Source organism: Rhipicephalus microplus, chromosome 3 (assembly GCF_043290135.1).
Source record: "Rhipicephalus microplus isolate Deutch F79 chromosome 3, USDA_Rmic, whole genome shotgun sequence".
Classification (NCBI taxonomy): domain Eukaryota; kingdom Metazoa; phylum Arthropoda; class Arachnida; order Ixodida; family Ixodidae; genus Rhipicephalus; species Rhipicephalus microplus.
Window position 1 is genome coordinate 237853984 of NC_134702.1, and position 24136 is coordinate 237878119.

General features: G+C 49.0%; 1 protein-coding gene across 1 annotated transcript in view; it reads right to left on the reverse strand.

Annotated features, from left to right (window-relative positions):
* LOC119187955 (serine/threonine-protein phosphatase PP1-beta) overlaps positions 1 to 10868 on the reverse strand; it is a 102694-nt gene extending 91826 nt beyond the window's left edge. Inside the window, exon 1 of the mRNA XM_075890827.1 lies at positions 10684 to 10868. Coding sequence (XP_075746942.1) covers positions 10684 to 10741 — 58 coding nt within the window. The 5' untranslated portion in view covers positions 10742 to 10868. The remainder of the gene's footprint in view (positions 1 to 10683) is intronic.
* Positions 10869 to 24136: the final 13268 nt, after the last annotated feature.

Consider the following 24136-nt stretch of genomic DNA (forward strand, 5'->3'; position numbering starts at 1 on the left):
CGGCCACGGAGCCCTACTTGACTTATATTCAAGACGTCTTAGCGTTGTGTCAGAGGGCCGATCCCAACAAGACTGAGGCCGACAAGATTTCACAATTTTTAAATGGAATCGCCGAAAATGCCTTCAGCCTGCTTGTATTTACCAACGTAACGACCATCGACGCCGTGATCAAAGAGTTCCGCCGCCTCGAGTAGGCGAAGAGTCGACGCATTTTGCAGCAGTTCCAGCGCCTACCCAACACCGCGGCAATGTCGTCTTGTGAAGCCACTCCTTGTCATCCGTCTACGACCGAAGACGTGACGCGCATCGTCCAACGTGAACTCGAGGCCGCTTACCCGGCTGCCAACAAACCGACGTTGCCCGACGCCTCAACGCCAGCTGTCGCCTTGATCCAGGCTGTTGTCCGCCAGGAATTCGCTAACCTTGGTATCCTGTCCACTGCTCCTACCCTGAATATAACTGGTCCTTCGATAGCTTCTGTGGACATGAGACATCACCGTCCGTACTCTATTCGAACCAGGAACCCGTCTGAATGGCGAAAAGCTGATGATAAGCCAATCTGCTTAAGCTGTGGTCGCGCAGGACACATCGCTCGTTACTGCCGCAGCCAATGGCCATCTATGTCTTCTGGCTCATACCCCGCTTACGGTAACTCATTTCGTCCACCAAACCACCGTTATCAGACCCCCACTGAGTCTACAGCATTTACTGCCGCTGAGGATTACGGCCACCCTGTCTTGTCGTCCCCACCGCCTCAAAGCCGCCTTTCTCGTTGAAATACGCGTCGCCCCTCTCCCTCGCCATCGTTTAACCACCGCATATCCCCGGAAAACTAGGCTGCGCAGCTTCTGGAGGTGAAGCTGCCCTGTCGACCTTATCCAAAAATTCTCTGTTGCCTTTACGTTTGAACCGGAACACCCTAGAAGTATATGTTGATGGCACACCTGTTGAAGCTTTGGTAGGTACGGGCGCTCACGTCTGTATTATGAGTTCGCGTTTTCGTCGTCTCATGAAGAAGGTCCTCACGCCCCCCTTCACCAGTGTCGTCCAAGTTGCAGATGGCGCAACAGTCCCTGTCGTCGGTATGTGCACAGCTCAACTTACCGTAGCCGGTCATCAAGTGGTCGCCCTTTTTACCGTGCTTGCAATATGTCCCCACGACCTCATACTAGGCCTCGATTTTCTTGCCGCCAATTCTGCTCTCATTGATTGCTCCTTTGGTGTGCTCCACCTAGAACTGCCACAAATCAGTGACGCCCCGTACCAACCTACATGGCGATTACAATGCAGCGACGTTCTTCACCTGCCCTCCAAAACTGTGACGTACGTCGATTTTTTGTGCTCAACAGCTGTGCCCGACAGTGACTTACGCTACGCCTCTCACCGACGTACTCCATGCGCACAATGTTGCAGTGCCCTATACGGTGCTCAGCATCACAGATAACGAAACTTGTCTACCACTTGTAAATTTCGGCTACGTGAATCATGTGCTTTCACAAGGCATTTCCGTGGCCCGCCTATGTCCATTGCACGATTCACAAATTGAAGTCCTTGCCTTAGACACCCTTGTTTCACCGCAGCGCGCATCACTCGCCACACATTCGGGCAGCCGTCAAATTGTAGACATGATCGCCACTGATATTCCGCCTCCACTAGTTGAAGCCCTACAACATCTTCTCGAGGCCTACCAGGATATTTTCGATTTTGGCGACCGACCTCTAGGGCAGACGTCCTTTGTACAGCATCGCATACACACAGGTGATGCCAACCCTGTTCACCGCCGTCCCTACAGAATGTCTGCTTTTGAGTGGAGCATAATTCAGAAGGAGGTGAACAAGATGCTAGCGAAAGACATTATTGAACCATCCTCCAGTCCTTGGGCATCCCTGGTGGTATTGGTTTAAAAAAGGACGGATCGTGGCGATTTGTGTGGACTATCGCCACCTTAACAACATCACCAAGAAAGACGCATACCCTCTGCCCCGCATTGACGACGCCCTTGATTGCCTCCATGATGCCGCCTACTTTTCTTCCATCGATCTTCGTTCTGGTTATTGGCAGATTGTCGTGGACCCCATGGACCGAGAGAAGACGGCTTTTGTAACACCCGATGGCCTCTACCAATTCAAAGTCATGCCTTTCGGCCTATGTAATGCCCTCACCACCTTTGAACGAATGATGGACTCCCTGCTCCATGAATTCAAGTGGTCTACGTGTCTTTGTTATCTGGATGATGTGATCGTGTTTGCTCCCACTTTTGAATCGCACCTTGAGAGACTGTCGAAAATTATTGATGTATTCCGTCTCACCGGCCTTCAGCTGAAATCATCCAAGTGCCGGTTTGGTCGCTGTCTCATTACTATACTTGGACATATTGTTGACGCTTACGGCGTAAAGCCTGACCCAGAAAAAGTTCGAGCTGTGAAGGACTTTACTGTGCCAAAAACTGCCAAATATGTCCGCAGCTTTGTGGGGCTCTGCTCCTATTTTCGGCGGTTCATCAACAACTTCGCGGAAATCGCTCGGCCCCTAACAGATATACTCAAACCAGATGAGACGTTTACCTGGGGTCCCTCGCAAGCAGCAGCATTCTCCGACCTGACCACTTTGCTCACTTCTCCTGTGCTGGCTCACTTCGACCCTACGGCACCGACCGAAGTCCACACCGATGCCAGCGGTTACGGAATAGGCGCTGTGTTGGCTCAGCGACAACGTGGGCAGCATCGCGTGATAGCTTATGCCAGCAGGCTGCTGTCCCCCTCGGAACGTAATTATTCCATCACAGAGCGCGAATGCCTAGCGCTGGTGTGGGCAGTCGCGAAATTTCGCCCTTACTTATACGACCGACCATTCATAGTTCTCACCGACCAACACGCTCTTTGCTGGCTCACCTCCCTGAAAGATCCCGCAGGTTGTCTCGCCCGCTGGGCACTCCGCCTCCAGGAGTATACTTACACCGTAGTGTATAAATCAGGAAACTGCACTAAGATGCGGATTGTCTGTCACGCTACCCTGTGGCCGACTGCGATCCTACGAGCACTGATTATGTGGGTTGCGTCCTTTCCATCTCCCAGCTGCTTCAACTCGGGGACGAGCAGCGTCGCGATCCGGATATCAGCCGCGTAATACAACAGCTCAAATCTTCACCGCAAGACGCTTCTGTTCGCATGTTTACCTTAAAGCACCACACCTTATATCGGCGTAATTCATCGCCCAATGGTGACGACCTACTTGTGGTCATACCAAAGCACCTGCGCTCCACAGTCCTACGCGAGCTCCATGACGCGCCAACCGCCGGTCACCTTGGTGTCTCTCGTACATATCACCGTGTGCGCCGCCGCTTCTACTGGCCTGGCCTTTCACGCTTTGTACGTCGTTATGTCAACGCTTGTGAAATTCGCCAGCGTCGCAAAAAGCCGTCGGAACTCCCTTCCGGATATCTTCAGCCCATCGACATCCCATCGGAGCCATTCTTCCGTGTTGGTTTGGACCTTCTCGGTCCCATCCCAACATCCGCCTTCGGAAACAGGTGGGTCGCGGTGGCTACGGATTACGCGACCCGTTACGCAGTTACGCGAGCCATGCCAACAAGCTGCGCTACAGACGTCGCTCATTTTCTACTACGCGATCTCATTTTAGTGCATGGAGCCCCTCGTGAACTGCTGACAGACCGAGACCGTACGTTCCTTTCGAAAGTGGTTGACGGTATTCTGCGTTCCTGCTCTACCCAACATAAGCTCACGACATCGTACCATCCCCAGACAAACGGGCTTACAGAACGTTTAAACCGCACCCTGACAGACACGCTATCGAAATACGTCTCGGCCGACCATCGTGATTGGGACCTTGCACTACCCTACGTGACGTTCGCATACAATTCCTCCCGGCATGACACTGCTGGGTACTCGCCATTTTACCTTCTGTTTGGACGCGAACCAACATTGCCGTTGGATAACTTCCTGCCAGCCGCTGTGCAGTCTACTTCTGAATATGCACGCGACGCTATTACCCGAGCTCACCATGATCGTCAGCTTGCCCGCGGCAAGCCACAGTAAACGTCACAGTAAACACCACAGCAAGCCACAGTAAACACCACAGTAAACGTGCATAATGCATACTGATGGCGTGACTGCAATTCATACTGGGTAAAACTCACTCGGCACCAGTACCAGTGGTCTTTTATGCTTGGTGCAGAATTTGCGCCGGAAGTATAATCGGTACCCATCTTCTTTCTTCAAAGACACCCTGACTGGACAGCGTTGCGTGGATGAAATCTTTAAAGGAGCGGTGGATAGATTTTGCAGTGAAATTCCTCTGTCAGGTCCTCCACATTTTTGGTACCAGTAAGACGGGGCGCCAGCACATAGCAAAAGCCGGGCACGAAACTGGTTGGATGCGATTTTTCATGAACAATGGTTTGGAAGGCATGAGCCTGTCCACTGGCCGGCTAAATCACCTGATCTCACTCGACTGGATTTCTTTCAGTGAGGATACGTGAAATATTGTGTGTACATGACAGAGATGAAGACGCCAGATGACCTGAAGGCCAGAAAAAATTATGTATGCAGCAGCATTCCTCCGTCAGTCATCGCAAAAGCATTTGAGAATGTAGTAAAGTGGGCTCAGTACAGTGTGGCTGCAGGAGGAGACTTATTTGAACACGTTCTGTAAGCGGTATTGAGTGCTCAGTGGTGTTTGCGAATGCACCAGTAATAAAGCAATTATGAAATTTGACTTCTTCCTTTCTTTCGCGGAAACGTCACATTCTCAAAATCAGCACATTTGGCAGTGGCACACTCGGCTTCCTGAACGTATCGGTCTTGCTTTTTTTTTCTATACGTCGGAAGCTTTCCGGCGTGCTTTTTCTGGCTTTGTTTATTGCTGCCAAAGGGCTGTTCTTTTTGGGCATGCAACTAAGAAAAGTCATGCCACAACTTTAATTTGGCCTTGCTCCAAAGCGAGTTTCTGACGCAAAGTGCAGCTGCACGCACACACTTCCATTGCGGTAGGAGTAGAGCTGATATTTTGAAATATTTTACGTCTGTTTTGTTGCCTTTTGGGTTTTGTCCATGGTACAAACAGCTCTCCGACCATGCTGTCGAAAACAATTCTTAACAAGTGGATCAGTAAGTCGTAAAAGGCGGGTAATAATAGCGACGTATAAGTAACAGGATTCAATGGCTGATAAGCCGCGTAGCTTGCTCCTGCTTCCATATCACAATCAAGTGAATATGCTTTTTCTTCTGATGTGCGATCGGCAAAGGAATATCTTTCAATAAGCTTCTTCGGGGGCGCTACTTTACGATACGGCCGGGAGCGCTGTCATGGAGCATTTCGCGGCGATCGTTTATCATTCACAAAAAATCACAGCATATTCAAAGGGTGAATGATGATGAGTGGGGCGGAGCTCCGGAAGAAATCATCGGTAAACCGCGAAACTCTTCCGTACAATTCGTCCCACAATTAAAAGTGAAAGACTCCGAGCGTGCGCCAACATAGAACGGGATTCATTACACCGCGCCCCCTAGCGTACTATTGCCTTCCACCAATTACACGCGCCATATGGGACATCATTCCTATTAACGTCCAGCATCTCTGATCAACTACAAGTACCGCCACCTAGTGAACATTCGAATAACTAAACTAGAGGTGGCTACCTACTACAACTAAACATACATAGGGGACAACCGACCCACGCTTTAAGGAGCTTCGCCCTGAAAACTGAGTACGGAATTCATGCGGCGCTGAAACTAGCGCAGTTTGGTGCCCCACGTACTTGACTGCAACTGCCAACTGAATACAACGTAGTTGACTACAACCGACTACATACAGAGCGTGTCAGTTAACTGGGACACCCGGTATGTACCGCGCTAATACAAGCTACATTCCTCATAGTCCTTATCCCCGTATTCAAGAACCCTCATTGACTTGAATTTGACTTGAAACCCCCTTCAATGCAGCGCGCTTGAAATGCGTCTGTGTGTTCGCGCTGCCTTAGCACCGCCTAAAGACGGCGTGTTCGAAACGCGTTTGTGCTGCAGTGCAGTCGGTGGCAAGTCAAGTTCAAGTAAAACGGCGTTTCTGAATATGAGGGTTAGTCTTTGCGGGTGATGCTCGAATGAATCAAAATAAAAACACGAGTGACAATAGTTGGCCAACTAATGGAAGACATGCGCCAATAAATCATGTATCCATTGGTGGGCATGATGCAATCAAGCATTAGTTAGGGTTATGTGCACACAAAAGGAAAGTTACAGCTATCACTTTTTTCCATCATCTAGTGCATTGTCCTCAATTCAAGTCGAACCTTCTTTGTAAATGTCAACATCTTGATTAAATAGTCACAGTTGCACCGAATGAAAAACCACACAGAGCGAGAAACACACATAGACACCACGGGTGCTTTACGTGTGTTTCTTTCTCTGTGTGGTTGTTCATTCGGCATGATGTTGAATATTTAATCAAGACATCATGCACCCACTAGCCCAGCAGCAAGTTATACTAGAGTATACTCTTCTTTGTAAACCTCTAGGGTTCTGCTTCATACGTAAGTATTCGTAAAACGCAGCTGGTATATACAGCTTGGGGGACAGTGGACGAATGGTTGCCGAATGGTCCAGAACATGCTTATTTTTCTAGTGACTTCACTCTCGTGGCTCTTTGCCGTTACTACTCGTCCTAAGCAGACACAATGTTTAGCTCCCCATGTCTCACCACCAACCGCAAAGCACTGTTCACGGCCGAGACTGTTGCACATTGCTTGAGTTCTATGCACATTATCATTCAGGCCTACCCTACTGCTTTCCATGTTCAGTTCAGTAATCATAAGCTGAGTTCATCTTAAGATTTACTCGTCACAGCAATGCCATCAGCAAATTGCAGTTTATTAACGTACTACCCACTAACTCCCATCTCTAACACTTCTCATTGTAGGGCCCCAAAAACTTTCTGTAATCCTGTGGTGAGTAACATTGGAGATGATGTGCCTTCCTGGCTTACACTCTTCTTTATTAAAATTGTGTCCGAAGTCTGATAACATGCTGTATACTTACGGTAATACAATCGATGTTGATGTAAAAGACAGGTATCTTTTAAAGATTAAGATACCTTTTTGCCTTCACAGCATTTAGTACATATATTTTATGATGTAATTTCAGTGCGGCTAGTTGGCATTCGTTTGTAAGGAGTCTACACCCCCCCCCCCTCCCCCCCCACACACACACTACGTGTGATCGTGACCAATATTTATACTGCGTACTTGCCGAAGTTCATCCACAGAAGAAGCAGAATTCCTAGTGCCCGTTCTTTTTAAGTGTGAATACACTTTATAAGCGACCCCAAACCATCCACCGCCGTCAGCGGCGTCCGCAGTCTTCTATCTATCTTTAAAAGAAAGAGGACTTGGCGGGCCGCAGCACGACGCTCTACCGAATAAGCCACGGACGCGACGCTGATATCGGTGTTAGTAAAGCGCCTTATACCCCCTCCCCCTTCGCTCGCTCCTCCGCTCTCCTCGCTCGCTGCAGCTGCGCGCGCACCCCTCTCTCTCGCGCGCCCGCCTTCTCTCTCAGTCTCCCGTCGAGAGCGGGTCGTGAGGGGGAGTAAAGTTAAAATACGTTGGCATTCGCCAGTGAGTTAACGTATACTCCCCCGTGTGATCAAATTGCGATTCCCCGGAACCATTACACCATAAAGGCACCATAATTGATTGATTTGTGGGGTTTAACGTCCCAAAACCACTATATGATTATGAGAGACGCCGTAGTGGAGGGCTCCGGAAATTTCGACCACCTGGGGTTCTTTAACGTGCACCCAAATCTGAGCACACGGGCCTACAACATTTCCGCCTCCATCGGAAATGCAGCCGCCGCAGCCGGGATTTGATCCCGCGACCTGCGGGTCAGCAGCCGAGTACCTTAGCCACTAGACCACCGCGGCGGGGCATAAAGGCACCATAGTGTGATTAATAAATATAATAGTGCGAATTAATAAATACCGCTCATAGCATCACCCCGTGTATTCGCACTTAACCATGTTCACCCTCGGGGAAATGCTTGGGTTTTTTTTTTGTACGGCACAGCGAATGAGCAACACTCTGTCCGTCTGCTGGCGTAACCAAGCACGTGATGTTTCTACAAGCTTGTCCCAGACGATTTTCCTCCCTTGCCGTCATGGCTATAGAGGCACATGACTAACGCTCCGAGGCTTAAATGCACACGCATAGCCCTGCAAGCGGACGGGTATTTGACCACCGCTGTAGCCCAGTTGGCTGAGCTATTTGAATGTCGTAGCTTTGGCTCCTGGCAGCGGCTTCTTGTATTTCGTCCCGTTTACTTCCTTCACATTTTCGCCGTATTTACTACAAACAACATCCCCTATACTTCCGTTGTGTTTCTTGTCAGTCTGTTGCAATAAACTGTGATACATTACATGAGAATTTCAATTTCCGCCTCCACTGTCGCCAGTGTCGCTGTGTGGGTCACTGAATCAAACACTGTATAACCTGCGAAGTTTCATGACTTCGCCTGCCACCATCTGCTTGCACTGCGCAAACGTCTACAGCAGGGCATTAGCTTCTATGCAGTGCAGAAGTCACCGTCTTAAGACAGCGTTTACGTCTTTGTAGTTGTGCAAGGTAGTCGTAACGGGGCAAAGGTATAGCACGAATGGTGGTCAGGGATGAACATTTACCTAGGCTCAATCTGGAACTAGGCAGCAACGGCGATTTACCTGGTTGTCAACATTACCTCAATTGAATAAAATTCTCTGTTGAGGACGTTGTCAGTGACCCCGATAGATTTCTTTTTTAAGTACAGTTCTCTCTCTGGTCAGCTCTTATGACCACAACAAATTATAACAGCAACTTTTGTATGCACGTAGAGCGCCTGCAAATTTTTTCGTCCCGAAAGACTCGGAAAATTTCTTGGTGCACGCTCGGGTGTAATTATGCCAGAAGCACCATGATGTGACTGGTTTTACCTCTTGGCATTGTAATCTCATTACTAAGATAATGAGGCAAGTTGCAGTGAAGGGATCATGCCACTTTCAACCGTGTAGTGCCCTTTGATATGTAGCGCACAGTACACTGGTTTCTAGCAGCATTTTGTTTACATCAGAACAAAACCACCTCAGACGGGATCAAATCCACGACATCCGAGTCCGCAGCTAAGTACTACCTTGTACTGTTGTGGCAGACTTGCAATGAGTGCTATTCTATATGCACGTGGCTAGTGGCTACAGCAAACATTCCGTGCCCTACAGTGGCCACTACACGAATGCAGTTAAATACCTCGTGTGAACATTGAGGTATTTAATGCACCAAAGCACAGTTGCTGCTGTAATTGATGAGGAAAAGAAATGGCCAAGCAGCGGATCTCAAAAAAAACTTCTTTTTGGGCGAGTTGTTACTTACATTGCTTAGGTGTACTTGGCTGGGGCGAAAAATATATTTTTGAAATGGGGACGTCATCAAGGCCTTTGTTTCATTATGAAATTTATGTTATTTGGGAAAAGTGGCAGTTGACGCCTCAAATGAAGAGTGTGCATACGTGAAGCCAGAGAGTGCTGCTAGCATTGCATCGCACTTTCACTATGCGCACAATGAGCTGATACTCCACTTGGTATAGAACCGTGAAGCTAAGATTACAAGACCCGAAACTCGAAGACGACCCCATAAAAAATGACAACACAAGCAGTGCTCATAATTGACAGAATGTGGTGATCACGCATGAAAAACTACTTCTACCTTATAAGCAACACCGCGAAACGCTGGGGCCGCAATCAGGCGAAACCGAAAGCTACGACAAACCGAGCGCCCCTCGCTTCGAACGTCTCATACGCTCGATGTCAAGAAAATTGCACCTGCTGTTGTCCAGACACGCGTAATAAGTGCGCAAAGTGTGGTTGCCGTTATCGTCCAGAGAATCAGGAAGAATAGACGCGAGCAATGAGTGCAGTTGCACATGCACACTTTACAAGCAAGGCAAGAGAGGCAGGTAGCAAAACGAATGCTCACAGGCGTCGCCGTTAGCGCTACACCAGCTTCATTTTTTTCGACGTCTTCTTTAGCACTTAAACTTCTCGGATAAACACCGATGGGAATGCACGCCCATGGCAGTGCGACCATCTATGAGCATGCTGTCGCCAGCCGGCGGGCGGACGGTACGCAATGCCAATTTGCAAACCAGCTCACGTTTCCATTAGCAGATTCCAGGGCCTTTAGTACGAGAGCCCGTTTTATCCGGGGTGGGTCTTGTTTCTCAGTTGCGCTCACGTTACATCATCGCTTCGACCGGTGGAGGGGGGCGTAAAAGCGGGAGTTCACTAGTGCAAAGGTAGTCAGCGGCGAGCACGAAACGCACGCAGGGTGTAAACAGCGGACGCGCAACCGAAGCGCCCGTTCAATACGGACTCACGCGATGGGGTGCACCCTTTAGCGAGTAGATCTATTCTTTTTCATCCTTTACGCTACCGTTCATGCCCCTATTAACGAAGAAAAGGAGAAGGAGACATCGGTTATCGGATAGGGTGGCATCCTTCGAAAGAGACGGCGTGGAGACACCAATGGCCGGCGTGCAGCCAGCTGTCAGCCCATTGGTCGGCTACCAACGTCTATTTAAAACAAGGCACAGCTCCGCTCTGCCCCCACAGAGCGACGTTCTGTTTCGCCACCGTCGTACTCACCTTCTAACAGCCTCTGCAGCAAGTTGTCGATGTTGAGTCGCTCGGGCTGGTCGGTCATCGTGGAAGGTTGCCTTGCCCTCCGAGAACAGTCGGGATTCTCACAGCCGCCGCCAAACTGCTGATGACGAAGCTCGCAGGTGACTGAAGTCGACCTCACGAACGTGCACTAGTGCGTGCACGTATGGCGTCATCACTGTAGGCACGTGGCTGGGCCGCCCCCTGGCGTCGTTTGAAAAAAAAAAAAAAACGCCAGGCCTGTGTGGACCGTGCAGTATAGTAACAGCGACAGCTAAAAGAGCAGCCTTTGAGAGCCTTTTCTATACACCAATGAGTAACTGCTACAAGCACTCAGCTGTTACTCACTGCGCCATAAATAATCATAAATTTTGTGTAGCAGGCCAGCATTCATTGTTTGTTTGTTTCCCTGGACTCATGGCTCATACCCACTCAGGGGTATTGGCCAAGAAAGCGTAGTGCATTTTTTTTCTGTGAGCTTTATAACACTATGCTATCCTTCGTCATTCTTTGGAAAAGCGTGCTATCCGCTACACACTTGTTGGAAATACTGTGCAATTTTTTTATGCAGTGGCTGATGACGATGAAGGAATATGCCAGAAGAGGATGTGTGACATAGTTAAAGGGTCCCTGGAACGGTTTTTTCACATTCCGTTTTTGATCAGACCACTACTGGAGCCAATCAATGGCACGAAAGTTCAATCGAAACGCCCATTATTAACAGAGCTGCGAGTACCGAAAAAGTACCCTCCTCCTCCGCTCCGCGTTTCATACACAACTGCATTCGACTCTTCCTTCAAGCACTCGGGGTTAAGCTCCGCCTTCACTGCACCTGCGTCATGATGTGGCGTGAGGCCGCATACGCGTAAATACCGCCGCCGATCCGATACCAGCTGTCTGTGCTGCGCGTTCCACAGCCAATCAGATCAGCTGGAAACGATGACGTCAGTGGGGCAGAGCGTGTCGCTTGGTGTATTGGCGGTTGAAAACGCGTTTGGCCGAATCGCAGCGATCTGGAGCAGTTCGCAGCTTTAAAGCGTTGTATTAAATTACGAAGTTTACGCAGAGAGCTCAAATCGGTCTCTAAATTACCCTTGGGACTCGGTCTAGCGGCCCAACAAGTTTGTAAAAAATCGTCAAAACTGTCTTAGGGTTTATAGGTGATCAAAAACAAGATTTCACGTTCGTGACCAGTTGCCATGGTTTAGAGCATTGGACAACCCAGTCGTTACGCAATTAGCATTGTGTGACGCCTGGCTATTCCTTTGGTGTTCTAAAACGCTTTATGACTCATATTAACATGATTCCTTTTCCGACATCAAGCCTGTCTAAGGCCAGTTTAAAAACAATTTTCATGCACTGGCGTTGATACGATAGAATATTAGCTGGCACGCAGCAAACCCAGGTGCGAGTCCCAATGTGTAATTGGTGCTTTTAAATCACTGAGTTCCAAGCACTGCTGTGACTCAGTGGTAGAATACTGGGCAGGCACGCAGATGACCCAGGTGTCATTGGTGTTTTTAATTTATCGAGTTTTTCTTCGCTCGATGCTGGTTACGGACACCGACAGTGGCAGCGGCAGCGGACAACAACGGCGCTTCGCGTGACCCGTGTTCTGATCTTATAACAGATTTCGCTGTAAAAATCTATGAAACACTGAAGTAATTTATCGGCAGAGAACATGGCTAAATAGGGCAAGCTGAGAGCTGGCATATCACTCATCACTGGGGCCTTCAAAGTCACTTCGGCGAATTTTCGAGGTAATGGACCTCAATGAAATTCGCTGGGTATGTTCATTTGCACATTTCCGTCATTTATGCCAAATTACAGACTTGATTGATGCACTGATTGCTTCCAAACAAATTTTAAAGATTGCCTCGAAGAGCTCACCTCACTTGCCAGAATTATTGACAACACTGTCTGTGTGACGTCATGTTTGGCATGTCAACAGAAGAGACGCAGCCGATGGCATCACTACTTTGGCCGCTACAGCATTTATTGTGCTTCCCGCAAGGCGACGGTGGCAGTATTTGGCACAGGTATAGCACGGGAATGCTTTCTTCCTTCCTCTGTGTTGTTTGGCTGATGCTTCGCTGCTCTGGCTTTAACAGTTTTCATACTCCGTGCCGGTAGGACCAGTCAGTATACCGCCTCCGGCTCTTACCAAATAGTACGTCATACGCAGATAGGGCACCCGGTCGGGTTTCGGTATTACACATTTTCGCATATTGAAAATTATTTTCAAATTTTCTGAGTATTTAAGCTATTTAAGCTATTTGAATTTGTAGCTAACTATATAGTTTGCCAGGAAACATATTTGTGATGTCTTCTGGCTAGCTAGGTTCAAAATTTGAACAGCTTAAGCATTTCAGAAAGTACCCCCCCCCCCCCCTGCCCCACAAGCACTTGCAGTGTATTTCTTAGTGGCCCGTCCTCATTTTTTACATGTCAGTGGTCTCGACTGCATCGACCAGAAATTATTTTCGTGCATAAGCTCTTCGGGCAATTAAAATATCTTTTCGTGATATAATCTACTCAAACACGCTTACTCACACAGCAGTAATGGAGTTTGATCACTGAATTGTGAAATCGATGAATATATAATTCAATAGGTTGTCAGAAGGGTATTTATTTAGCAAGTGTAGACTGGTTATTTCCTCTTCGGCACTTCACCATGCACGTGAATCAACAAGCAGAGCTTTGAAATGACGTCCCGCGAAAATTGACTACAGGACGGGAGGTGCCACGTGTATGTGTTGGTATTACAAAACTGGCAACGAATTAGATGACCCGCATTCAATAAAGGGTGACCAGCCGTACTAGTATGGTGATAGTATGGTGACCGGCCATACTGGCTTTGCAGTACACAAATTATCGGTAAACGCTGCTTACGGACCCGTACATGCACTTGTTATTTGCCCAATAAAAAATTCAGAGCACCCTGGTCATAGTGGTTTAGGGGGTCGGACAAACCACGGTACTCACCACAAGCCACCTCAGTACAAGTGATTGTGACTTTAATCAGTGCAAATCCTACGACACTGTGAGATGTTAGTATAGTTTGAATACCCACGTATATATATAAGACATGTGCCTCCTTCGTTTGCAACAAAATACTTTCAGTCAATTCATTGTGACTTCAATTAAATATTCCAGGCCGAATTACGAGCAATTAATCTCGCCTTAAGAAAACACCCGCCAAATCTCTCCAGCAGTTATATCTTTGCAGATGTATTTACTACTTTAGAGTAGAAAAATAGTCCAACAGTCAAGATGGCGGTCGTTGTGTTTTTCGAACACCAAACACATTGTCATCCTCTTCTTAACACAACCCCAGACAGAGATAGTCCCAACCCCGTATCATCGACCTCCGGCGGCAAAAGCGCCGACCTGCCGCTTGTTAACAGGTGTTGGACGATGGGTACGGCTTCAAGCTTGCGACATGGACGATGTCGAAACATGTGGAGGGCATCTAATGGTTCAGAAGGGCTATATCAGAGGTAACATTAGTTACCTGCCGCAGCACATGGTAGGGCCCGGAGTACTTGGGCAGAAGCTTTTCGGCCAGGCCAACATGCCGCGACGGAGTCCACAGAAGAACAATTGATTGATTAATATGTACGGTTTAACGTCCCAAAACCACCATATGATAATGAGAGACGCCGTAGTGGAGGGCTCCGGAAATTTGGACCACCTGGGGCTCTTTAACGTGCACCCAAATCGAAGCACACGGGCCTACAACATTTTCACCTCCATCGGTAATGCAGCCGCCGCAGCCGGGATTCTATCCCGCGCACAGAAGAACGAGGTCACCCAGATTAAAGCGGACGTTCCGGTGGTGGCTGTCATAACTATGTTTCCGACGGAGCTGCGAGTCTGAAAGGCGTCGATGGGAAATCTGACGGGCCTTCTCGGCTGTGCTAATAGCGCGGCGAGCATATGCTTTAGACAGGTGAGCAGGGCTGGGTATAAGCGTGTCGAACGCCAATGTCGGGTCTTTCCCACACAAAAGGTAAAAGGGAGAATATCTATCAGTGTCGTGGCACTAGCTATTGTAAGCGAAAGTGACAAGGCTAGCGCAATGTCCCAGTCGCGATGGTCAGTCGAAAGGTATAAAGCCATCCGCTTCTACCTTGAACACCGGCGGCCGGCGCTCCGCGGTGTGCCTCTCCAGGACGCAAGTTTACAAAGGCGAGAGAGAGAGAGATACTGGTTATAAGAGAAAAAAAGGAGAAAAGTGAGCCCCGTAACTGTTTGCATCAGCGTGCGACACCTCAACAGTAGCTCACAAGGGATGAGGGTGAGGACGGATTGAAAGAATAGAAATAGGTATATATTGTTACGAGTAACTTGTTTAATGATCTATTTACAGCGCACAGAACTCGAAGAGTAAGATGGCGCCAGACCAGCATCCAACGGAAAAACCCACTTCGTCCTCCTCTTTCATGCAGCCGTGTTTAGCGGCTGTTTCGTATCATAACCCCCGGCGGTAGAAGCACCGTCCCGGTGCTAAATTTACGCAGATGATGTCGAAGGGGGGTAATAGGGCTTTAGCCGAGCCACGTGAACAATGTCGCTCGGAGCTGACGATGACTTTGTTGGATCAGTTGGAACAATCTCGTACGTGACGTTTGTCACTTGGCGAACGATACGGAATGGTCCAGTGTAGGGCGACAACAGTTTTTCCGACAGTCCCACACGCCGAGTAGGTGACCAGAGGAGCACGAGAGAACCCGAAGAAAAGTGCACGTCCCTATGGTGAGGATTGTAGAGCTGTTGTTGGCGCGCCTGTGAAGCCTGTAAACGGTTACGGGCGACTTGGCGCGCGTGTTCGGCGCGGGCAATGGCTTCACCAGCATATTCAGTGGCCGCAGGTAGTAACGTGTCTAAAGGTAGAGTTGGGTCCCCGCCATATAGTAGATAGAAGGGCGAATATCCGGCAGTGTTGTGACGAGATGAGTTGTAGGCGAACGTCACATACGGCAAATGAATGTCCCAATCGTGGTGGTCTGGCGCAACGTATTTGGCAAGCATATCGGTTAGGGTCCTGTTAAGGCGCTCCGTGAGGCCATTTGACTGGGGATGGTACGACGTAGTAAATTTGTGCTTGGTATGACAAGACCTCAGGATTTCATGAACGACAGCTGATAAGAACGTGCGGCCACGGTCGATGAGAAGTTGACGGGGAGCACCGTGCACTAATATTATGTCGTACAGCAGAAAGTCTGCAACGTCGGTAGCGCAGCTGGTCGGGAGTGCTCGTGTGATTGCGTACCGCGTCGCGTAGTCCGTGGCAACAGCAATCCATTTATTTCCGGCTGTGGAGAGTGGAAAAGGGCCCAACAGGTCGAGACCAACTCGAAAGGAAGGCTCGTTGGGAACGTCGATCGGCTGAAGGTAGCCGGCTGGGAGGGCAGACGGCGTTTTGCGACGCTGACAGGGCTCACAAGCGGCGACATAACGTTGAACAGAGCGGGCAAGTCCAGGCAAAAAAAAAAACCGACGTCGTACTCGATCGTACGTGCGAGAAACGCCCAAATGGCCCGTTATGGGAGCGTCATGGAGTTGATGCAGGACAGAGGAACGCAGGTGCGCTGGGATGACAGGAAGTAACTCTGATCCGAAGGAATCAAGGTTTCGGCGATATAGGATCCCGTCTTTCACCAAAAACATTCGTAGGGACGGGTCGCGTGGCGTTGACTCCAGTTTGTCAATGATGGCTCGTAAAGAAGCATCCCGACGTTGCTCTTCGCCAATGTTTAACAGCTGCGACACGGAAAAGACGTCCGTGATAGCGTCGGTATCGGTTGCTTCGTCAACAGGGTAGCGGGATAAACAATCCGCATCCTGATGTAATCGCCCTGTTTTGTACATTACAGAGAACGTGTACTCTTGAAGGCGTAGAGCCCAACGAGCGAGACGTCCGGTGGGGTCCTTCAGGGAGGCTAGCCAGCAGAGCGCGTGATGATCCGTGACAACACGGAATGAGCGCCCGTACAGGTATGGGCGAAACTTGGCGACTGCCCATACAAGGGCGAGGCACTCGCGCTCCGTGATGGAATAGTTGCGCTCGGCTGGAGATAGTAGTCGACTTGCGTAGGCTATAACACGGTCGTGTCCGCGTTGTTGCTGCAATAGCACAGCTCCTATGCCGTGTCCACTGGCGTCCGTGTGAACCTCGGTTGGGGCTAATGGATCAAAGTGAGCCAAGATTGGTGGCGTTGTAAGCAGTGTCGTAAGTTGCGAAAACGATGACGCTTGATCATGGCCCCAGGTAAACGAGGCGTCTTTTTTCAAGAGGTCTGTGAGTGGGCGTGCAATGGTCGCAAAGTCCTTAACAAAGCGTCTGAAATACGAGCACAACCCCACAAAACTGCGGACATCCTTTGTGGTCCTCGGAACGGGAAAGTTCGTGACTGCACGAATTTTCTCTGGGTCTGGACGCACGCCTTGGGCATCGACAAAGTGACCAAGCACGGAAATTTGGCGACGAGCGAAGTGGCACTTGGAGGTGTTAAGCTGGAGTCCAGCTCGACGAAAAACGTCTAAAATAGCTGACAAACGATCAAGATGCGAGTCAAATGTGGGCGAAAAGACAATGACATCGTCAAGGTAACACAAGCAGGTGGACCATTTCAACCCTTGGAGCAATGAGTCCATCATTCTTTCAAATGTGGCTGGTTCAATGCAGAGTCCAAAGGGCATCACTTTAAACTGATAAAGACCATCAGAAGTGATGAATGCGGTCTTCTCGCGGTCCATCTCGTCGACGGCTATCTGCCAGTACCCTGACCGAAGGTCAATAGTTGAAAAATAGGTGGCACCGTACAGGCAGTCGAGGGCTTCGTCGATGCGAGGTAAACGTCTTTTTTGGTGATTTTGTTAAGGTGACGGTAATCGACACAAAAGCGCCATGTTCCATCTTTCTTTTTAACAAGGACGACTGGAGAAGCCCAGGGGCTGCATGAAGGCTCGATAATGTTTTTCGCAAGCATTTTGCCGACTTCATGTTGTAATATTGCACGCTCCGATGCCGACACACGATAGGGGCGTCGGTGAATGGGGGTTGCATGGCCAGTATTTATGCGATGGGTGACAATGGTCGTTTGGCCTAAAGAGTTGCTGGCAAAGTTGAAAATGCTACGATAGCCCTCAAGAACGTGGCAAAGCGCTGAAGCTTGCTCAGACGTGAGGTCGGATGACACCATTCGCTCAATGTCGGCACCCCAAGAGCGTGATGGAGTGGAACCACTGACTGAGCTGCAGCAATCGTCAACTCTGAAGGGCTCGACATGGTCATCTTGGAGAGCAGTAATTTTGGCCAGGGAGATACCCTGTGGCAGAACTTGGGTGGTGAGTGAAAAGTTGACCAGTGGAAGGAAGGTGCGGTTTCTCTTAATCGTCAGAATCATATGCGGCACAGCAACCCCATGCGTAAGCATCACTGCAGGAATCGGGGCCACCATGTAATCACCATCAGGTACTGGCGGCGTGGAGGATAAGTCGACATGTGTGACGGAGTTAGGAGGAAGACGCGTGAAATCAATGCAGCAGAGGCTGGTTTGCGGTGGGCTAGGTGGGTCGGAAAAGAGGGGTAAATCGAGATGGAGAGAGCCAGCTGAACAGTCTATGAGGGCAGAGTGCGTGGCTAGAAAATCCATACCGAGAATTAGTTCATGAGGGCAATGTTCGATAACGGCGAAAAGAACGACAGCGCTTCTCTCCCCAATAGACACTCGCGCAGAGCACATGCCAAGAATTGCGGCAGTTCCTCCATCGGCGACTCGTACAGCTCGGTTGAGGGCGGACGTGACAACTTTTCAAAGTCGGCGGCGAAGGTTAGCACTCATAATGGACACATGCGCGCCAGTATCTATCAACGCACTGACACGAACATTGTCGACAGTAACGTCCAAAAGGTTCCGGTTCGTTGTTAACGTTAATCGAGGATTTCTTACGAAGGTCGTCAACGCAGCTCCACCTCCAGAAGCTGCACGGCTTAGTTTTCCGGTCGGAGATGCTGCGAATAGGTCGGGGAGGCAGCACGGCGTTGTGGGGGCGACCGGGACTGACGACGAGCAGGGGACGGTGACCAGTCGTAGCGAGGTCTGCTCGGAGGTGCTGTAGGAGCGGAAAATGTGGTCGGCGTTGATGGAGAAAGTGATGGGGACGATTCGCGAGCAGAAGTGGTGTAATACTGAGGTGCATAATGGGACGGTGGAGCCCAGCGGCTGCGGCAGTGACGTGCGATATGACCAATGCGACGACGGTTGAAACATATGGGCCTGTCATCAAGGGTACGCCATTCGGACGGATTGCGTTGTATGCGAGGAGCAGAAGGGGGACGAAAAGAAGGCGCAGCAGAGTATACGGCAGGTACAGGATGTAGGCCGACATTCGATAGCTCTTGACAAACGACGGCTTGTATCAAAGAAATCGTGGTCGGGGAAGGCGTAGGCGTCGGTAGTGGCGTGGCTACCGGTTGTGCTGCCTCGACCTCTCGACGAATGATGCGTGTGAGGTTATCACGTGGAGGGGCTTGGTGGAAGACGTCGTCACACGAAGAGGTGGCCGCTGTGTTCGGAAGGCGCACGATGTTTTGGGGTACACGGCGGGCTTTAGCTTGTTCGAGACGTCGGCATTCTTTAAGGATGTTGTTAAAAACCAGCAGGTTGAAAGCATCGTCGGCAATGCCTTTCAAGACGTGGTTAACCTTTTCGTCTTCGGACATGGACTGGTCGGCCTTGGAACAAAGGGCCAAAACGTCAAGAATGTAGGAGACGTACGATTCGGTAGAAGACTGGGCCCGTGTGGCAAGAGTCTTCTTCGCAGCGAGCTCACGACCAGATTAATCGCCAAACAGGTCACGTATCTTTTCTTTGAAGAGATCCCAGCTCGTTATGTCGGCTTTGTGGCTTTCAAACCATGTTCGGGGAGTGCCGTCCAGGTAGAAAAGCACGTTAGCGAGCATGAGCGTGGGATCCCAGCGGTGAGTTGCACTGACGCGCTCATACCGCTTCAGCCAAGTGTCGAGATCGATCGTACCATCACCGGAGAAAGTGGCGGGATCCCGGAGGTGCGGGAGTGTGACGTAGGTGGTGGCTTGGACTGACGACGGCGGCGTAGAGGAAGTACCGGCAGTCGAAGCAGTCGAAAGCTCGCCGATGGTGCGACCGCTGCGCGTCTCCATCGAGGTACAGGGGTCGTCCACCTCCACCAATAATGTTACGAGTAACTTGTTTAATGATCTATTTACAGCGCACAGAACTCGACGAGTAAGATGGCGCCAGACCAGCATCCAACTGAAAAACCCATTTCGTCCTCCTCTCTCCTCTTTCATGCAGCCGTGTTTAGCGGCTGTTTCATATCAATATATATATATATATATATATATATATATATATATATATATATATATATATATATATATATATATATATATATATATATATATATATATATATATATATATATGTATATATATTTTGTATAGGAAGGAAGACGCACGTACGAAGTTATTTTTTGACGTTTCGGCCGTGGGTCCGGCCTTCATCAGGACCCACGGCCAAAACGTCAAAAAATAACTTCGTACGTGCGTCTTTTTTCCTATACGAATAATATTTCCCGGACCCAGCATCACTTTCATTTTTGGTATATATATATAATCCCGTTAGTTACCCTTAATGACCAGCGGTTATCCTGTCTACGCGCTACATGCCCAGCCTATGTCCATTTCCTCTTCTTTATTTAAACTATGATATACTTAACCCCCATTTGTCCCCTAATCCACTCTGCTCTCTTCTTGTCTCTTAAGGTTACACCTACCATTTTTCTTTCCATTGCTCACTGCGTCGTCCTCAATTTAAGCTGAACCCTCTTTGTAAGTCTCCAGGTTTCTGCTCCGTAGCTAAGTACCGGCAAGATACAGGTGTTATATACTTTCCTCTTGAGGGATAGTGGCAATATACCTGTCATATATAGAGAGTGCTTGCCGAATGTGCTCCACCCCATTCTTATTCTTCTAGTTACTTCAATCTCGTGGTTAGGCTCTGCGGTTATTACCTGCCCTAAGAGAGATAGTCTTTTACAACTTCAAGTGCACTATTACCTATCTCGAAGCGCTGCTCCTTTCCGAGGTTGTTGTACATTACTTTCGTTTTCTGTAGATTAATTTTAAGACCCACCTTTCTGCTCTCCTTGTCTAACTCCGTAATCATGAGTTGCAATTCGTCCCCTGAGTTACTCAGCAATGCAATGTCATCGGCGAAGCGCAGGTTACTAAGGTATTCTCCATTAACTCTTATCTCTAACTGCTCCCATTCTAGGCTTGTGAAAACCTCTTGTAAGCACGCGGTAAATAGCATTGGGGAGGTTGTGTCCCCCTGCCTTACACCCTTCTTGATTGGTATTCTGTTGCTTTCTTTATGAAGCACTATGGTAGCAGTTGATCCTCTGTAGATTTCTTCCAGAATGTTTATATATACTTCATCTATGCCCTGATTCCGCAGTGTCTGCATGACGGCTGATATTTCTACTGAATCAAACGCCTTTTCGTAATCTATGAAGGCTATGTATAGTGGTTGGTTATACTCTGAGCATTTCTCTATTACCTGATTGATAGTATGAATGTGGGCAATTGTTAAGTAGCCTGTTCGAAATCCTACTTGTTCCTTTGGTTGATTGAATTCTAATGTTTTCTTTACTATGTTAGCAATTACCTTTGTAAATAGCTTGTATACTACAGAGAGCAAGCTGATCGGCCTGTAATTCTTCAAGTCTTTGTCACCTCCTTTCTTATGTACTAAGATGATGCTAGCGTTCTTCCAAGACTCTGGTACCCTTCCCGTCAGGAGACACCTCGTAAACAGGGTGGCTAGTTTTTCTAACACAATCTGTCCTCCATCTTTCAGCAGATCTGATGTTACCTGATCCTCACCAGCAGCTTTGCCTCTTTGCATTTTCTTCTAAAGCTTTTCTGACTTCTTCTATCATTACTGGTGGGGTGTCATCTGGGTTAGTGTTAGTTCTTATAGTATTAAGGTCGTGGTTGTCTCGGCTACTGTACAGATCTCTGTAAAACTCCTCCGCTTTTTTAACTATCCTATCCATATTGGTAGTTATTTTGCCTTCTTTGTCCCTTAGTGCATACATCCGACATTTGCCTATCCTAAGTTTCCTCTTCACTGCTTTGACGCTTTCTCCGTTTTTCAGAGCGTGTTCAATTCTCTCCATGTTATACCTTCTTACATCGCATACTTTACGTCTATCAATCAACTTCGAAAGCTCTGCTAGTTCTATTTTGTCTGTTGTACTTGAGACTTTCATGATTTGACGCTTCTTAATGAGATTCTTCGTTTTTTGGGAAAGCTTGCCAGTGTCCTGTCTAACTACCCTGCCTGCAACTTCCACTGCACACTCCGTAATGATACTCGTCAGATTATCATTCATTGTATCTACGCTACGGATGGTTTCCTCACTAAGAGCCGAGTGTCTGTTATGCAGCGACACTCTCAATTCCTGTACTTTCCCTCTTAGTGCTACCTCATTGATTGGCTTCTTGCGTATCAGTTTCTGTCGTTTCTTCTTCAAGTCTAGGCGAATTCGAGACCGTATCATTCTATGGTCACTGCATCGTACCTTGCCAACCACTTCCACATCCTGCACGATTCCTGGGTGTGCAGTCATTATAAGGTCTATTTCGTTCTTATTTTCGCCATTAGGGCTCCTCCATGTCCACTTGCGGTTTTCTCGTTTTCGGTAGAAGGCATTCAAAATCCGCAAATTATTGCGTTCTGCGAATTCTACTAGTAGCTCTCCTCTGGCGTTTCTAGTGCCGATGCCATAATCTCCTACTGCCTGGTCTCCAGCCTGCTTCTTTCTTTGCATTAAAGTCGCCCATCACTATAGTATACTGTGTTTTTACCTTACTCATTGCCGACTCCACGTGTTCATAGAAGCTTTCAACTGAAGCGTCTTCATGGCTGGGTGTAGGTGCGTAAGCCTGTACTACCTTCATCTTGTATCTTTTACTCAGTTTAATTACAATACCTACCACCCTTTCATTAATGCTATAGTATTCCTCTATGTTGCCAGCTATGTTTCTGTGAAATAGGAACCCCACTCCCAGTTCTCTTCTGTCTGCCAAGCCCCGATAGCAAAGGACGTGCCCATTCTGTAGCACAGTATAGGCCTCATCTGTCCTCCTAACCTCACTGAGCCCTATTATATACCATTTAACACCCTCTAGCTCCTCGAATAGTACAGCTAGACTTCCCTCACTAGATAGGGTTCTAGCGTTAAACGTTGCCAAGTTCAGGTTCCAATGGCAGCCTCTCCGGATCCAAAGATTCTTAGCACCCTCTGCTGCGTTGCAGATCTGACCGCCGCCGTGGTCAGTTGCTTCGCAGCTGCTGGGGACTGAGGGCCGTGAGTTATTGGACGTATGCATGTGGGAGGTAGTGGCCAGATACTGCAACAGGGTGGCCAATCCTTCTCTGGTGAGGGAGTGCGTTCCCGGTGGTGGTTACCGGTGAGGCCGCACCCCAGGCCTCTTAATGCAGTTCCATCAACATGCGAATTTTTTTTTAAATCCGGTTGGGAACTGCGCGGCACCGGGATTTGAACCATGGACCTCATGCATGCGAGGCGGATGCTCTAACCACTACGCCATCGCCGCACCCGGATTGTTATTGTAGTTACGTGCCCGGGTAGCGCAGACGCCGCTAGCCGAGCCAAAAGTGGGCGTGAAGCCCGCGAAGAATGACCCGACAACGCGTAGTTCCCAAACAGCAAAAAGCCCCGTTTAATGCCCACCGATGCCTTTTATACAGAGTGGGGGCGCCACCTCCCAGTTACTAGAAGCAACAGGTGGCGTCCTCTACATCCCTCCTTCCGGAGCGTTCCAAAAGAGCACCACCAAGAAACAGTCCTTGCAGCAGTCTCACAAATTCAGTCTCCGAGGTGGCACCACGCGCCGGCCGTATCGTGTATAACGGTGACTTGGCGATGCTGCAGCAGGTGCAGGAGCTGGAGTGTCTGATGCGTTACCGGTTGCTGCCCGCTGTAGTCCTGGAGACGGCGCCGATATCGGGGCCACAGGTTTGGGGATTCCCGTCTCATCTGAGGGGGCCGACTGAGGATTGCTGCAGGGGACAAGGTGTCTGCGGTTTCTCACTAATATGCCACTGGGCGTCTGGATGACGTACGAGCGGGGTCTCTGAGCCGGGCTTAGGACCGTCGCCCTTGCCCGCGTGTCACGCACCCAGACTTCCTCCCAATCGTCGAGAGCACGAAGGTCATGCGCTGCGTGTCGGTTATTGTAGTCTCTCTGTTGTTTTCGTCTCTGGGCGGCATCTCTGTCATTGAATTCTTTCACCTGGGGCCAATCTGGAACAAGGCTTTAAGCCGTGGCTGGCACACGAGTTCGCAGAGAGCGTCC